This window comes from Mytilus edulis, chromosome 11 (genome assembly GCF_963676685.1).
Source record: "Mytilus edulis chromosome 11, xbMytEdul2.2, whole genome shotgun sequence".
NCBI lineage: Eukaryota > Metazoa > Mollusca > Bivalvia > Mytilida > Mytilidae > Mytilus > Mytilus edulis.
Window position 1 is genome coordinate 57,962,476 of NC_092354.1, and position 17,755 is coordinate 57,980,230.

General features: G+C 33.4%; 1 protein-coding gene across 1 annotated transcript; it reads left to right on the forward strand.

The window, feature by feature from the left end:
* The first annotated feature begins 4,104 nt into the window (after positions 1–4,104).
* LOC139494416 (T-cell-specific guanine nucleotide triphosphate-binding protein 2-like) lies at positions 4,105–13,968 on the forward strand. Its single transcript, XM_071282580.1, has 5 exons — positions 4,105–4,113; positions 4,411–4,741; positions 7,682–7,759; positions 8,849–8,926; positions 12,158–13,968. The coding sequence occupies exons 1-5, from the start codon at positions 4,105–4,107 to the stop codon at positions 13,354–13,356; spliced, it is 1,695 nt and encodes a 564-aa protein (XP_071138681.1). The 3' UTR covers positions 13,357–13,968.
* Positions 13,969–17,755: the final 3,787 nt, after the last annotated feature.

Sequence of the window (17,755 nt, forward strand, 5' to 3'; positions counted from 1 at the left end):
CATATTACATGGATTAGTGAACATGGCTATGTGTTGACGGTCAAAATATCTCGCATATCTCAAATACTATACGCAATAGTTCTAGTATATATTTTTTGTTTGAAAGGATTGTATGGTTCACATTTCCAACTGGCAGGTGTCATCTGACCTTGACCTCATTTTCATGGTTCAATTGTTTATATTTAAGTTTTTGTGTTTTGGTCTGTTTTTCTCATACTTTATGCAATAGGTCTACTATATTTGTTGTATGGAATGATTGTAAGGTGTACATGTCTAGCGGGCAGATGTCATCTGACCTTGACCTCATTTTCATGGTTCAGTGGTCAAAGTTAAGTTTTTAATTTTTTGATCTTTTTATGTAATATTATATGCCAAAGGTCAACTATATTTGGTGTATGGAAATATATTATGATCTATATGTCAGTCCCGTAGGTTTTATTTGACCATGACCTCAATTGCACGGTTCATTGGACAGTGTTAAGTTTTTGTGTTTTGGTCTATTTTTCTTAAACTATAAGTAATAGGTCAACTATATTTGTTGTATGGAAGCATTGTTAGCTGTACATGTCTGCCTGGCATGGTTCATCTGACCTTGACCTCATTTTCATGGTTCATTGGTCTTTGTTTAACTATCTTGTTTAATGTTAAGTTTATGTGACAGTTGTAATAACGCTTTATACTTAGGACTATCAACATAATATCAATGATTAGTAAAGAAGGCGAGACATTTCAGTGTGTTCACTCTTGTTTATTTTCTAGGCAGTCATAGCGGTTTAAAAATAGGTTTATCCTGTCGCATTTGGCGACTGTCACGAGTAAGGTCGGAACCTCTTGCCATTGTCAGTTTTTTTTTCTTTCTTTATATTCACAGTTCATTTTATGTGGTGCGACGTCCATTTTCGATGAACTAGCATTTCAATATTGTTGACGGGCCAATTTAAAACCTGCCTCCTGTTACAGGATTTTATTGCTGAGTTAAAGACTTATTGGCGGCCTTACACTGATTGCTCTTTTGTCGGGTTGTTGTCTTTTTGACACATTCCCCTTTGCATTTTCAACCTGATCAATATGAATGTAGGTCTGAATTACAATTTAAAATTAAAAGTTGTATAGGAACATCGTAATGTACCAAAAATGAAAATAATACCCCAAACATTTAGTACCGCAAAAAAATATCAAAAAATCTGTAATACACATGGGTTGGTTGACATAATGTATGTGTCTGTCCGAAGTCAGGAGCCTGTAATTCAGTGGTTATCATTTGTTTACATATTTGTTTTTCGTTCATTTTCTTATTTAAATAAGGCTGTTAGTTTCCTCGTTTGAATTGTTTTACACTGACATTTCGGGGCCTTTTATAGCTAACTTATGCGGTATTGGCTTTACCCATTGTTGAAGGCCGTACGATGACCTATAGTTGTTTTATCTGTGTCGTTTTGGTCTCTTGTAGAGAGTTGTCTCATTGGCAATCAATCCATATCCATATCATTTTCACGTCTCAGTCATTACAGCTGAACGGACATGCTGGGCCAGCTCTCCTTTACCCGTTATCTTCGATGAGGGTTTACAGTTAGATGATCAACGAATTACTACTTTAGATGACAGAAACCATTCCAACGCTGTACAGTAAACGTTGTAGTAGGCGTATTCCTGCGTCAACATGCACTCCAAACCCCATTGTGATCCCGACTATGTCGACAATTTGCAGATACACAAGGATATACATACATTGGAGGCAACCGTAGCCCAGTTACAAAAACACGTGACCGAACAAAAACAAGCAAACAGTCAACCATATTCCACTGTAGGAAGTTTATAAAGCCAGTTACAGCAAATCACTTCCCGTAACATGATATTAAGATGACTATTTCCGGCTTCAGCCATATGAGCGCATCTCATCATATGATTATCATAAATTCAACGACTGCAAGGGACTATCTACTTTAAGATATGTCAATTTTCATTTTGACATTTCTTACTTTCAACTGGACACTTTACACTTCCAACTTGTCATTTTTAACCCTATCTAGTCATTTTTGACATATATTTGGTATGTGCGCACATTGCAAAGACCGCATGCCCGTCAGTCAGTTTTCACTTGAACTCGACCATATTACATGGATTAGTGAACATGGCTATGTGTTGACGGTCAAAATATCTCGCATATCTCAAATACTATACGCAATAGTTCTAGTATATATTTTTTGTTTGAAAGGATTGTATGGTTCACATTTCCAACTGGCAGGTTTCATCTGACCTCGACATAATTTCCCTTGCTCAGTGGTAAGAGGTAAGTTTTTGTGTTTTGGTTGTTTTTATTATAGTGTATGCAATATGTCGACTATACATGTATTTGGTGCATGGAATGAATGCCAGGTGTACATATAAAACTGGTAGTTGTCATCTGAACTTGACATAATTTTCCTGGCTTAGTGGTTAAAGGAATGTTTTTGTGTTTGTACCTTTTTTTATACTGTATGCAATATGTCTACTATATTTGGTGTATGGAATGATTGTATGGTTCACATTTCCAACTAGCAGATTTCATCTGACTTTGACATATGTTTCCTGGCTCAGTGGTAAAAGGTAAGTTTTTGTGTTTTGGTCTGTTTTTATTATAGTGTATGCAATATGTCGACTATACATGTATTTGGTGCATGGAATGAATGCCAGGTGTACATATAAAACTGGTAGGTGTCATCTGAACTTGACATAATTTTCCTGGCTCAGTGGTTAAAGGAATGTATTTGTGTTTGTACCTTTTTATTATACTGTATGCAATATGTCTACTATATTTGGTGTATGGAATGATTGTATGGTTCACATTTCCAACTGGCAGATTTCATCTGACTTTGACATATGTTTCCTGGCTCAGTGGTAAAAGGTAAGTTTTTGTGTTTTGGTCTGTTTTTATTATAGTGTATGCAATATGTCGACTATACATGTATTTGGTGCATGGAATGAATGCCAGGTGTACATATAAAACTGGTAGTTGTCATCTGAACTTGACATAATTTTCCTGGCTTAGTGGTTAAAGGAATGTTTTTGTGTTTGTACCTTTTTTTATACTGTATGCAATATGTCTACTATATTTGGTGTATGGAATGATTGTATGGTTCACATTTCCAACTGGCAGATTTCATCTGACTTTGACATATGTTTCCTGGCTCAGTGGTAAAAGGTAAGTTTTTGTGTTTTGGTCTGTTTTTATTATAGTGTATGCAATATGTCAACTATATTTGGTGCCTGAAATGACTGTAAGGTGTACATTTAAAACTGATAGGTATCATCTGACCTTGACATCATTTTAATGGTTCAGTGGTTACAGGTATTTTTTGTGTTTTGGTCTCTTTTTCTTATACTGTATGCAATATGTCTACTATATTTGGTGTATGGATTGATTGTAAGGTGTACATGTAAAACTGGTAGGTGTCATATGACCTTGACATCATTTTAATTGTTCAGTGGTCAAAGTTAATTTTTGAGTGTTGGTCTTTTTTCTTATACTATATTCAATACATGTAGGTCAACTATGTTTGGTGTACGGAAATATTTTATGATGTACATGTCAGTCTCGCAGGTTTTATTTGACCTTGACCTCATTTTCACAGTTCATTGCTTGGTGTTTAGTTAATGTGTTTTTGTCTATTTTTCTCAAACTTTAAGCAATATATCAACTTTATTTCTTGTATGGAATGTGTGTAAGCTGTATATGTCTTTCTGGCAGGAAACATCTGACCTTGACCTCATTTTGGTGGTTCACTGGTCAATGTTTAGTTTTCATGGTTAAGTTGGTTTCTTAAATACTATAAGCTATAGGTCAACTGTTATAGTTAATGCATAGTTTGATTGTAAGGTGTACATGTCTGTTGGGCATGGTTCATCTTATCTTAACCTCATACATATGGTTCTTTAGTCTATGTGTAGTTTTCTTGGTTGCGTCCGTTTCTTGAAAACTATCAGCAATAGTGTATTGAATGATTGTAAGGTGTACATGTATTACTCGTTTGGCTTATCTGACCTTGCATTGGTCTCATTTTCTTGGATCATGTTAAGTTGATGTGCTAGTTGTAGTAAAGCTTTATATTAAGGACTTTCAACATAATGTCAATGGTAAGTAATAAAGGCGAGACATTTCAGCGTGTGTACTCTTGTTTACTTTTAATAGTAATTTCTTTGTTCCAATTAGTCATATCTCACTTCAAACTAGTTATTGTTTACCTCCAACTAGAAATTTCTCACTTTTAATTGGACATCAGTTGTCACTTTTACATAGACACTTTAAACTACAAACTTGGCATTTATCACGTATAACTGACTTGACATTTTTTCCCTTTCAACTTATTATTTCTTAATTACAACCAGTCGTCACGTCTCACTTCCAACTAGTCAGTTTTCACTATTAAGTAGTCACGTCTCACTTCCGAATTGACACTTCCAATCAGTCAGGTTTCACTTCCAACTAGTCAAGTTTCACTTCCAACCAGTCAGTTCTTACTTCCAACAAGTCGGTTTTTACTTCCAACTAGTAATGTCTCACTTCCACTTGTCATTAATCCACTTTCAACCAGTCAGTTTTCACTTCCAACTAGTCATGTCGCACTTGTCATTATACCACGTCCAGCCAGTCAGTTTGCATTTCCAACTAGTCATGTCCCACTTGTCATTATTCCACTTCCAACCAGTCAGTTTTCACTTCCAAATAGTCATGTCCCACTTGTCATTATTCCACTTATAACTAGTAAGTGTTCACTTCCAACTTTTTATTTGTCCTTTCTCCCTGTCATATCTCATTTTTTGTCTATTTCATACATATAAATATCCCATCATCGTATTGAGAGATCACCATGAATAAAATGCTTGCTAGAAATATAACAAAATGTATAAACTATATGTGATAGAATCTGACATGCTACTTATATCTTACAAGTAAAAAGATAAAAAGTACGATATGTATGTAACTTTGTCAATTATTAGTTCATATAATGTAACAAATTCTATGCAAATTGTATAATGTTTTTGCAATTATCTCAGTGATTCTGAGCTAAAATGAAGGAAGCGGATTTTTATTCTAATACATTCATTATATGATTTTTTTATTTCCCAACATTTAAAGTGGTTTCGTTATTTTGCATGGACACTGTATACTTGTTCTTTACATTCATGTATTGACAAACACTATTATTTTATTTTGTTTGAAGCTCCGACTGGTTCCGTGCACACACGATGGGAAAAGAAGACGTGTTCAGGAAATAGTACTGAACTAGTACACTTGGGTAAATATATTTTTCGTTGTTTCACCTGACAGGTTAATTGGAATTCTAAATTTAAACTATACACGTAGTTGTTGGTAGGTTAACAAAACTGCTCTCTTACATAAATAGGTGGTTAACGTGTTTCCAAACCGACATGGTAATTTTGCCTATAAGAGTAGTGGATTCAATCCTCGCCTGGATGAATTAGATGTCTGTGTTATGCAAATTGCAATAATACAATAAGTATAATTAAGGAACATAACGTATGTTTTGCTCGGAATACTTCAAATTTGTCCGGGTATATGGTGGTTTGGCTTCGTGTGGTTAACCTCATTGGTTGATATCTTTGGCGGAAGTACGTGTGATACATCCTCATTCTTTCAATATCCAAGCTGTGGGAAGGTCGTGCTCAACGAGTTGTCGGCAAAGTAACTATATTCTTTAACTTTTACTTACATTTGCCTTGGTGGCATATAGCCTTGGTGGCTTCATCGTCGTTAATGTTATATTTGTTATTCTCATTGGATTTTGTCTAATGCTTAGTCCGTTTCTGTGTGTGTTACATTTTAATGTTGTGTCGTTGTTCACCTCTTATATTTAATGCGTTTCCCTCAGTTTTAATTTGTTACCCCGATTTTGTTTTCTGTTCATGGATTTATGAGTTTTGAACAGCGGTATACTACTGTTGCCTTTAGTTAACAATCAACAATGGGAGTTATGTATTTTGTCGTACCTGCGACTTCTTTACGAAATACATTGATCCAGAGGCGGCGCCGTTAGGCCAATTCTTAAAAGCGTAGTATTATAAAGCTAAAAAACCTGGATCCTTTTTACTTTGCAAATAAATACCTTATGTTATGAAGTTTCTGTCTCTAATATGTCCATTGTCCTTGGCCAAATCGTCATGGTTCAGTAAATGTGACTTTTTTTTTTAAAGTTAAGATATTTAATAGTTTTAGGTTTTTTTTGGCATATGCAAACCTTGCACGGTTATTATGCTCTCCAGACAGTTTTCACTTGATATCGACTTGGATCTCATATCATGAATCACTGAACAAGGTTAACGTTTTGTGATGAATGTTATATGTCAGATACTATAACGAATAGGTCTTCTATATTTGGTGTACATAATGGTTATAAGGTTAACATGTCCAACTTTCAGGTGTCATATTACATTGAACTTATTTTCACGGTTCAGTGGATTTGGTTAAGTGTTTTGGTTTTGTGATTTTCTTCTTACACTGTATGTAATGCGTCAATTACTTTTGGTGTATGGAAAGATTACAATATACATGTAAGTCTGAAGTGCATTATTTGACCTTGACATAATTTTGACGGTTCATTGTTCAATGCTGATTAGTTTTTGTTTTGATCTGTTGTATACTATAAGCAATTGGTCGAGTATATTCGGTGTATGGAATGATTATGGAATGTAAAGGGTATATGTCTGTCTGAAAATTATCATTTGACCATGACATCATTTTCATATTGCATTAGTCAATTTTTATTTTCGTGGTTTACATGTAGTTGTTTTTAGAAATGATATGAAAAACACGCAAAAGGTTATTTTTTTGTAAAGAATGTAGGGTGTACGTGTCTGTCTGGCAAGGTTCATATGACATTGGCTTCACTTTTATGGTTCATTGACCCATGCTAAGTTTTCCTTATATGTGCAATCGGTCAACTAGATTTAAAGAATATTTGGTGTATGAAATTGGTTTAAGGTGTACATGTAATACTCGACCTAATTTGCTTGGATCCTGTTACGTTAATAGAATAGTTGTAGTATCTTTATATCAAGAATTATCAACACAAAATCGATAGTTAGTAAAGAAAAAGCGCAATATTTCAGCGTCTGCACACTAATTAACAATGTCCGATGAGTCTGTTTGTCAACCAACATATTGGACATGGTAAACTATATATAATAGAGTTCAGTGCAAGTTTAGTCACTAGAAACTGTTTTAAAAACTTTGATGAATAAATAAAAAAAATCTGACAAAGGTTGACATTTTCAGAGGTATGTGATATACACATTGTCTACTACAATTAACTGTCAGACGCCATTTTATACTAGTTATTGCCCTGAAATAAAAAAAAAGCAGTTTTCAATTTCAAAAACTAACAGAAAGATGTCTAAAAATAAGTTTGCAATTGAAATTGTACGGCGAAAGAAACCACTTTGAATAGAATGATGAGGTCTTCTATTTACATCGAAACTGTCAGACGACTTCTCGTAGATGTCATTACCATAAAATGACGAATTTAACTTTTATTTAGTTTTCAATCATGCTCCTTATTTTAAAAGCGATTTTAGATAAGGAAAATTTTTAGATGTATAAACATGATCAGCAACACCAGAACTATACATATGTTTTCCCAGTAATATACATGTCATATTAAAAAGTATGATTTTTAAAATTTAGAGCCATTGGAAACCACAGAACTTGACGTAGGAGAGAATCGAACCGAGGAAATCTCTCAAGCACAAAGTGCTATCACAGGTCAGATACTTAACTATATTATAAAACTAACATCAGTTTGTCGTCCGTCCGTCGTTGTCAATAACTTTTACAAAAATCATCTTCGAAAACTGACATTAAACCAAACTGGTACAATGGCGCAATAAATCATTTGTTGACGTAGGTTTTAAAATGATTGGTGACTCTTTTTGCCGTTCAACATGGCCAATATAACATGACTTAAACAAGATCATAGGGATTGCAATGTATTTCAGTTATTTTGAAGACCCATGGAACATAGTATATTTGACAAAAAAAAACAGTAATGATCAGTATGATGCATTCTACGCTTTGCTGATTAAATTAAAAACTGTCAGACGACAATTTTTGTGAGTAATTGCTATTAAATGACACATTCTACACATTGTTATTCATTTTGCCTATTATATTAAGGTGTTATATCAGCATTGCTTTTCCTTTTTAAATCGTTGTTTAATTTCTTAATAGATGTCGTCCTACTGTCAAATGTGCGACGATTTTAAAAGATAAAATACATTTAAATGAATATTCAAATATTCGTTTGTCGTCCGTCGTCTGATGTCCGTCATCGTCGTTAATGTTCACAAAAATCTTCTTCTAAACCTACTGCACTAGCCAAATTTAACCAAACATGGCCACAATCAACATTGGGTGGTATGTATTTTTGTCGAGCCTGCGACTTTTGCTCCAAAAATATATTAATCCGGTGGCGTCGGCGTCAGTCCAATTCTTAAAAGTGTATTATTTTTGAGGAAGAAGACCTGGATCCTTCATACTTTGTAAATATATACCTTATGTTATGAAGTTTCTGTCTGTCATATATCTATTGTCCTTGACCAAATTGCCACGGCACAGTGCACATAACGTTTTAAAAAAAGTTAGGATTTTTAGTTGTCTTTGTTTCTTCTCGATTTCATAATAAAATGACGCATTTTTCTTTTATTTAGTTTTCAATCATGCTCCTTATCTTAAAAGCTATTATAGATAAAGCAAATTTGTTGATTGATATACATGATCAGCGACACCAGAACTATAAATCTGTTTCCCAGTATTATACATGTTATATGGAAAAGTATGCTTTTTAACATTTAGAGCCATTGGAAACCACAGAACTTGACGTAGGAGAGAATCGAACCGAAGGAATCTCCCAAGCACAAAGTGCTATTACAGGTCAGATACTATTACTAACTATCTAATACAATTAAATCGTGTATGAGTGTTTTAAGCTAAATTGGATAACACATAACGGTTAAATATGTATCAAGATTGTTAACAAATAAACACATGTTAATGCAAGAATGCAACTTACATTTGGAAGCGTTTCATCTATTTGATACATTGATTGAAGTCTGTCAATTGATTAAAATTGTTTTGCAAATGCGAAATTTTGTTTATTGGCACATTTAAACCATACATGGGCTTAATCAATTATTTGTGGACGTAGGTTTTAAAACCATTGACGACTCTTTTTATGTGAGTTATTGCTATGAAATGACACATTCTACAAATGGTTATACATTTTGCCTATTATATTAAGGTGTAATATCACCATAATTTTGCTTTTCACATATAAATCGTTGTTTAATTGGTACAATTGGTACAATTGGTACATTTCAAACAATTATAAAGAAAAAATAATACTTCGCATGAGTAAAGCTTGCGCATCCATGTAACCTCAACTTTCCAAAATATACTATAGACATATTAAATAAAAAAATGGTGCTTTGAAACACCCAGATATATGTTCATAACTCAGCATTTATTTTTGCAATTAACTGTAGGGGTAATTTCCTTCAACTGTGAAATTCAAGGGAAAATTCTTTGTATATCCCACCTACGATATTAGAGGGGCATTATGTTTTCTGTTCTGTGCGTCCGTCCGTATATTCGTTCGTCCATCCATGCATCCGTTCGTCCGTTCGTTCCGCTTCAGGTTAAAGTTTTTGGTCAAGGTAGTTTTTTTTATTAAGTTGAAGTCCTACCAACTTGAAACTTAGTTCACATGTTCCCTATGGTATGATCTTTCTAATTGTAATGCCAAATTGGATTTTTTACCCAATTTCACTGTCCATTGAACATGGAAAATGATAGTGCGAGTGGGGCATCCGTGGATTTTGGACATATTCTTGTTTATACACTTTTTCGTATGCAATCGGATGTGACGTATGATGATTTGGTCATATTACAGTTTACTGGCTTCATGAGTTTTCAATATGCCTTTATTCATATTATCATGTTAGTATAACTTATATTTACGCCATGTTCCTTAGAAGGGACATGCAAACCCTTCTTTAAGTGAATAACTTGTTGTTACTGCTTCCAAAATAATTCCATTAACTAAAAACTATATATTTATTAAATCACAATTTTGGAAAAAGTAATCTATAAGAGAAAAAGATAAGAAATAACGAGAAAAAGTCAGAAAAGGCTAAACAATCCTTGTGTGGCTAGCTATATCTACTTATATTCATACCCGAGTCCTATTTCTGGACAATTTCCCCATAAAAAGTTTTTTTGAAACTCAACCCCTCAGAATATTTCCTTGTTGCAATATTTCGCTTAAAAAGCATGATATTTGAAAAAAAAGAGTACTCAATAGGACAAATGTTGTAAATGCAGCTTTTCAATTTGGGGTAATAACACCATTGATTTCCTCATATAAGTCTTATTTCAAATTTGCACTTCAAAAAACCTGTGAAGAATGTATCTTTGATTTAAATAAAGAAATACTTGTCATCAGTATTTTTGTTCCTGTCCGGTACTGACGACAAAATTTAAAATACCTTTTTATTGCATTCATAAAAATGACCATTATTGGAAGTCAACCAATCAAATTTTGTATCCGTTTTTTTCTGTGTACAAGCTAAAGTACCAATATAACCACATATTTCCAAATTATTCTATGGAAACATCAAAAACATATTGGTGCTTTGAAACACACAAGAAATATGTTTATGACTCAGTAATTGAATACAGAATTAATTTCATAGAGGTGTCAAATTCCAAGGAATACTTTGTTTTGCCCCTTCTTGGTATGGAACCAGATGTGACGTATAATAGTTTGTGGTATTTCGCCTTAAAAGCTATAAAATACAGAGATATTTTTAATTTCCAAAATGACAAGCAGGGTAAGATCTACAAATAAGTTAGTTATTTGCTAAAATCGCCCAATTAATCCTAATTAAGTTATTGAACATTATTAACAATTTGTCCTCATTTTTGCGTTTTTTTTTTTAATCCTAACTATATTATACAAATACATGGAAGCTTCATTAGTGAAATGATGTGGAAGACAAGTTTAGCGAAAGGCCTTATAATCTAAATCCATTGACCACTCCTTGTTGCAGTTATTCCAATTCCATGAATTAAAATATCAGATTAATGCCATTTGTTTGCATACTTGCTTTTTTTCTGAAACTATATTAATTTCGTAGTTAAAATTACTAAAACTAAGTTAAAAGATCGAGAGGTAAAGTACATATAAGTCAAATTGTGTACACTCTTGATAGGAGTGATTGCCCCGAGGTGTATCCTACGCTATCTTTTATGAGACATTTTTTTACATCCACCAATTATTTTCATAATTCGAATGAGTAAACTGAACAACTTTTCTTTGACACATGTATGCCATTTTAAAGATTCAAATGGTTCTTAAAGTTATTTTGTATTAGAACATTAAGAAATTTTGCAAAAAAAGAAATATTTACAAACAAGTTGTTTTTCGGATTGTGAAAGTACCGCTATTTAAAGATCGTGAAACGGATCAGGAAAAATCTGATGCCACGAAAACATTCAAATCACTTCAAATTCAAATTATATGACAATCTATATGTTTAACTGTTTGCGCAAATATTGGATTTACATTCTGGTTCTCTTTTGTTGATGAATAGGGATATAATCGTGCAATGCCATTGGATCTGATAATCTTGCAATACCAAACCGACTAAGTAATAAAAGTCTGTGTTTCTCTCCTTTCATCAGTTTGGTTTTCTGATACGAATAAATATTGAGAATAAAACCTATTGGGCTAAATTGCAGTTCAAGATTGGGCATCATGCACAATCGATCGCTAGGTACTTTGATTGATAATTGCGCCCCTTAGTTGGTATAATGACGTAAAGCTATTGTGTACAGTCAGTCAAAACAGGTAACGTTAACTCTGTACCTTTTTATTAGATGAAGTCGATAATAAACAATGAATTAGCCAATTTTGTCATACAATAGACATACGAACTAATCCATTTAACAAAAGGTAACCACCATTACATACGCAAAACAATTAAAAAAGATGAGTACACAAGCAAATATTTCCAGGAAGGAAGTGTATTACAGTAGAAAGGTTAACAAATGGGAAAGAAAATATATGTTTCATGTTCAAAATCTTCCATTTTTCTTACATAGAATCGGACAGTCTGACAGAGATAAAAGAATTGGTCACAAGAATTAAAGAAGAAGGATCAGAAAAATTTATGAAACAACTCAACAAAACACTAGACAAATGGAAAAATGAAAAGGTAAATTTTGGACTAGCTGGTAGTTCAGCAATGGGGAAATCTTCGTTCATGAATGTCCTGATTGGTCGTACAGGGGACATTGATGAACGTGCAAAAACATCAGCGCATGGTAATACAACTACGTCACCAACAGAATATGCATATGCTAGACAAAAGAATGTTTCGTTTACTGATTTTCCTGGATATGGTACTCCATTTTTTAAGAGTCAAGCTTACCTTAAAAAGACGTCTATCGACAAATGTGACTATGTTTTAATATTTTTCCATGTCGTATCTACAATAGACACCTGGTTTGCAAAAACACTCGATGAAAGGAAAACAAAGTTTTGTTTTGTTCGAACAAAGCTAGATTATGATATAGAGTCCGCAAAATATGATAATCAAGAAGACACTGATCCTGAATGTATAGCTAATTCACTTCGGCAAACAGCTGTTGAGGCAATTGAAAAGGAGGGATTGGAAAATCCGACAGTTTTCGTAATTTCAAATCGAAGAAATGATATAGGTCATTTTTCGGATCTTCTTTCTCACATTGAAAAGGTATTACACAGGACAAAGTACGAGGCATTTATCTTTGAAATATCAACATATACCAGAGACGTTATCAAGAGAAAACATCTATTCTTATGCCAGAGAATAAACGGCGTTACTATGCGAGCACAAATTGAAGAAGGTAACGAGGCCACGGAATTTAATTCTAGTATTGCGGAAAACCCGCAGAAAGGAATTTTCCAAACCGTGCGATATCTTGAACGTGAACTTATGCTTTATTTGGACACTTTTGAACTAAATAAGAACAAATCAATTGAATTGATAAGTCAGGAAAGTGTAAAACAAAAACTGAAGTTTGAAAGTTTACTTTTACATTCTCGTTTTGAAAACTACATTAAAGGCTTCATAGTGGGTGAATTGGAAATCTTAGTTGCTGAAAAATCTAGCACATCTCCAGAAAAAGCTGCCGATGATGATGAGGAACTATTCAGAGAGTATCCTTTTTTGTTACCTTCTCGAAAACTTCTCAGCGAAGTTCTTGACGGCTTGCAAGAAGATGCCCTAGTCATTTTTGAGGAGTTTCAAAAACAATAAAAAAAATATCAATAAGATTTTACGGTGAGAAAAAAAAATACAGTGAACGATCTGTTTGAATGTATTTGTCGTCTTATTTAGTATACTAAAACGGCAATTTTTTAATAATTTTTGGTTTGTTCATCACAATGTTTAGAAGCTAGCATCAATATTCCTCCTAACTGTTCATGCTTTGAATGAAATAAGATGCAAAGTAACTGTTACTGTCTTTGAAGGACTGCTAACAATATCAAAAGACATCATGAAAGAAAAAGTCAACTAAAACAACTAAAGAAATGTTCCGATAATCTGAAGTTAAATGCTTTGATACAACACTATCAACTCGTTTTATCAATTCATGTTATTACTTTGAGAAAATGTAACGATTGATTTGTTTTTACAAATGGCTTTTTTTAATTTGGTTTGATTTCTAGGAACTTATCAGTCCAGTCTAAATATGCAGTAATATGTCAAAACTGAAAAATCATGCTACTTCTTTTTTTTAACTTTGCCCTTGAAAAAATATGATAACAGTGATCTATTGAACTACTAAACATTACTTGTATTGTGGATATAATATAGAACTTTGAAAAGATGATAGAAATTAACACGAGTAAGTAACTTATTTGTTTAAAAAAAATAAACAGGATTGTGCTATCGTAAATTAAAATGTTTACAAATGATCAGTCATTAAAAATCAATATTTACAAGCTTAAGATCTTGTCTTTGTGTACTATGTACATAGCATTATTTATGAGGTCGATCGTTTGTTCTTTGTTTTACGTAAAGGGAAATACATTTCATGCATGTTCATGACAAGATCACAAAAATTCAAAATACATTAGGTAGGCAGCAGACTCAAGCTGGTGCAAACTTTTGGCAGCCAATCGAGACACAATGTAGCCGCCACTTTTTTCTATCAACCAATCTTTATGATATGTCTTAAAACCAAAATCTTAGTTGAACGATTCACACATTTGGTACTCCTCGGCATATCCCATGAAATCTAATCTGAAGTCGACCAATGATATTTACGCGAAATTTCCAATATCATGTTACGCATCTAATTTAGGATATATTTTTTTAACCTGCTTTTAGTAACTATTAAAATTCTGTGAAACTGAATTGTGTATTGTACTTAAGATGGTGGTACTCTATTCTATACTACCATAATCTTGGTTGGTCTTATGTGAGAGTGTTCGCCTCGAGAGCGGGATATCGTTGGTTTCGAATCCCAACTTGGTCAAACAAAGACGTTGAATGTGCTGTTTCAAATCTGCACATGCGGCATTTAAGAGTGTAAGCACAGACTGGTTATCTTGGATTCAATAATGTGTCTGAGTATGATGACATTTGTTCCTCCGAACGTTTAGCTTTTGGAGTTAATTATAAAAAAGGAAGATGTGGTAGGATTTCCAATGAGATAACTCTCCAGAAGAGACCAAAATGATACAGAAATAAACAACTAAAGTTCACCGTAAGGCATTCAACATTGAGAAAAGTCCATACCCCATAGTAAGCTATAAAAGGCCCCGAAATACAATGTAAAACAATTTAACCGAGAAAACAAACGACCTTATTTTATATAGAAAATAAACGACAAACAAATATGCACCAAATAAACAAGCGACAACCACTGAATTACAGGCTCCTGACTAAGGACAGGCATACATAATGTTGCAGGGCTAAACATGTTAGCGGGGTCCATTCATTCTTACAAAGCACGATTAATGTTTATTTTATATTTACATGTCATCGTTCTCAATATATATATAATTTACCGTTGGTATACAAAGAAGTTTTTTTCCTTCTGGCTTATATTTAACAGATCGAAATTGAAAAGGGCTCGTGGTATTCTTCAACCAAACACTAGTGCCTGTTTGGATATCTTAGACGGTTAATATTATTAAATTAACTCCGAATGTTTTAGTCATGAGGGGAATGTGGGGCGTATTATTATGTACATATCTATTACAATTTACTGTATGTTGACTCTTAAAATGGTTTGATTTGTCTGTATAGTTGGGTTGCTGTCGCATTGATGCCTTTATAGCCTTATAATCAAGTTAAAAAAAGTGACCTGGGTTAAGAAATATTGACATCTGTGGAAAGGTAACATATGGCCACCGAAGCTCTTTTATTAGAGAGCCCAGGTGGTCGTGTGGTCTAGCGGGACGGCTGCAGTGCAGGCGATTTGGTGTCACGATATCACAGTAGCATGGGTTCGAATCCCGGCGAGGGAAGAACCAAAAATTTGCGAAAGCAAATTTACAGATCTAACATTGTTGGGTTGATGTTTAGACGAGTGCCTGTTTGGATATCTTAGACGGTTAATATTATTAAATTAACTCCGAATGTTTTAGTCATGAGGGGAATGTGGGGCGTATTATTATGTACATATCTATTACAATTTACTGTATGTTGACTCTTAAAATGGTTTGATTTGTCTGTATAGTTGGGTTGCTGTCGCATTGATGCCTTTATAGCCTTATAATCAAGTTAAAAAAAGTGACCTGGGTTAAGAAATATTGACATCTGTGGAAATCCTTTCGAGATTATTTATTGCTTAAAGGGTGTGTCTGTTGTGGCTGTTCAGAGGTATAAATACTCAACTGCGTCAGGCCGAAATAGAAATGGCGTTATATCCAACGTCTGGTATAGTGAAAGTTTTGCACTATCTATAAAAAAAGATGTGGTGTGATTATTTATAAGAAAACTCTCCACAAAAGACCAAATGACACAGAATACGTTAAGAACAATTTGAATAAGTATTAGAAGATGAGATACGATCTTCGCACAAGTTACAACTTCTATACAATAACAAAGATAAGCTAAATCGTCAAACAAGTCGCATGGCCCATTGTAACACATCTTTGCGCGTTTTCAAGGACAACTGCAAATGCAAAAATATTGAACTTGAAATTAATTGACATACAGCGGGACCATATGTTCGAGGTACAGTCAGTAAACAGAGGAGATCTTTTGTGAAATTTTATATATACCGCCCCAGGAATCTTAAATATTTATTTTGCGTTCAATAATAATTAAAAACGCACGCACTGTTTTGAAGTTGTGGAAACTGGTACTGTTCTCGTTTCAAAGGTTGTCCGCGGCATTTAGATATGTGCCTAGCCCATATCGGATATTTTTTTATTTTTTTTATGAAGAACTCATTCCAAGGTATCGTTGAAAACTCCAAAACTGAAAAAGAAAATAAATTAAAAAACTAAAAAATTGAATTATACAATAAGCATTTATAATTTTTCGATATGATATAATGTTTAATCCGATTGTGTAAGTAAAGTTGGTTAATAAGACTTAGGTATGCCATAACAAGAATAATGATCTGATTATATGTCCTATATTTTGAACTAGAAGAATGGCTTAGGATTTATTTATATATGTTCTCGTAGTTGTTCAGATTTTGAGTTCGCATGTTGTATATTCTCTAAATAAACAGAACAGAATACTTTTGACTGATCCCGACTATGCCGACAATCTGCAGCTGCACAAGGATATTCAGACATTAAAGGCAACTGTAGCCCACTTACTCAAATTTACGTCATATAAACTAGTTCTCATCCTGATATTTATGTGATATTTGTCATTGGATATTAAACATCAATTCGTTATAATTATTGATTGTCATTAGTAATGAAATAATCCCATTGTAGATTTTACAGCGGATGCCACATGTGGACAAGGATCTGCCTACGGAGCACTTGAGATAAGTCCCGTTTTTAAGGGGTTTCTGTGGCTCGGTCATTCGTTATCTATGTTGTTTTGTGAACCTTTGTTAGTTTGTCTTTTTCTTTTTTATCGATGGCGTTGTCGGTTTATTTTTTACTAACAAAATGGAATTTCCTTTTGGTATCCTTCGCCTTATTTAAAAAAAAAAGACGCGTTCAGATATCTCGAAGGTCGACACCCAGGTCATCGTATCTTATATAAATATTTAGAATGCGATTATAAAACCAAGATATGTAATCAAATCTATCAAATATACGTCTGTCACAATTGTTATGTACACATATAGACAGAGGTATAATACAAATGGTTTGTTTTTGTGTCAGTATATATAATGTTTCAAAAAGTGGTTAAATGAGACGATCGCTATAAATAATCTTGCTACGTTAGTTTTCTTTTTGTACCTTCGGTGCCTTTTATAGTTTGTTATATAGCTATTTGGTATGGGTTTTATTCACTTTTGAAGGCTTAATGGACCTATAGTTAATAATTTCTACGTCATTTGGTCTCTAATTGATTGTTGATCCATTAGTAATTATCTTATATTTTTATATTAAATAGCAATCAATTTCAATCTCTATTGACATTATACTAGTAGTCTGTTTTTCGAAATTTATACATCATTTTGTAAGCAACAATTTTTAAGTAAATTATCAATATGTAATTGTTGTCG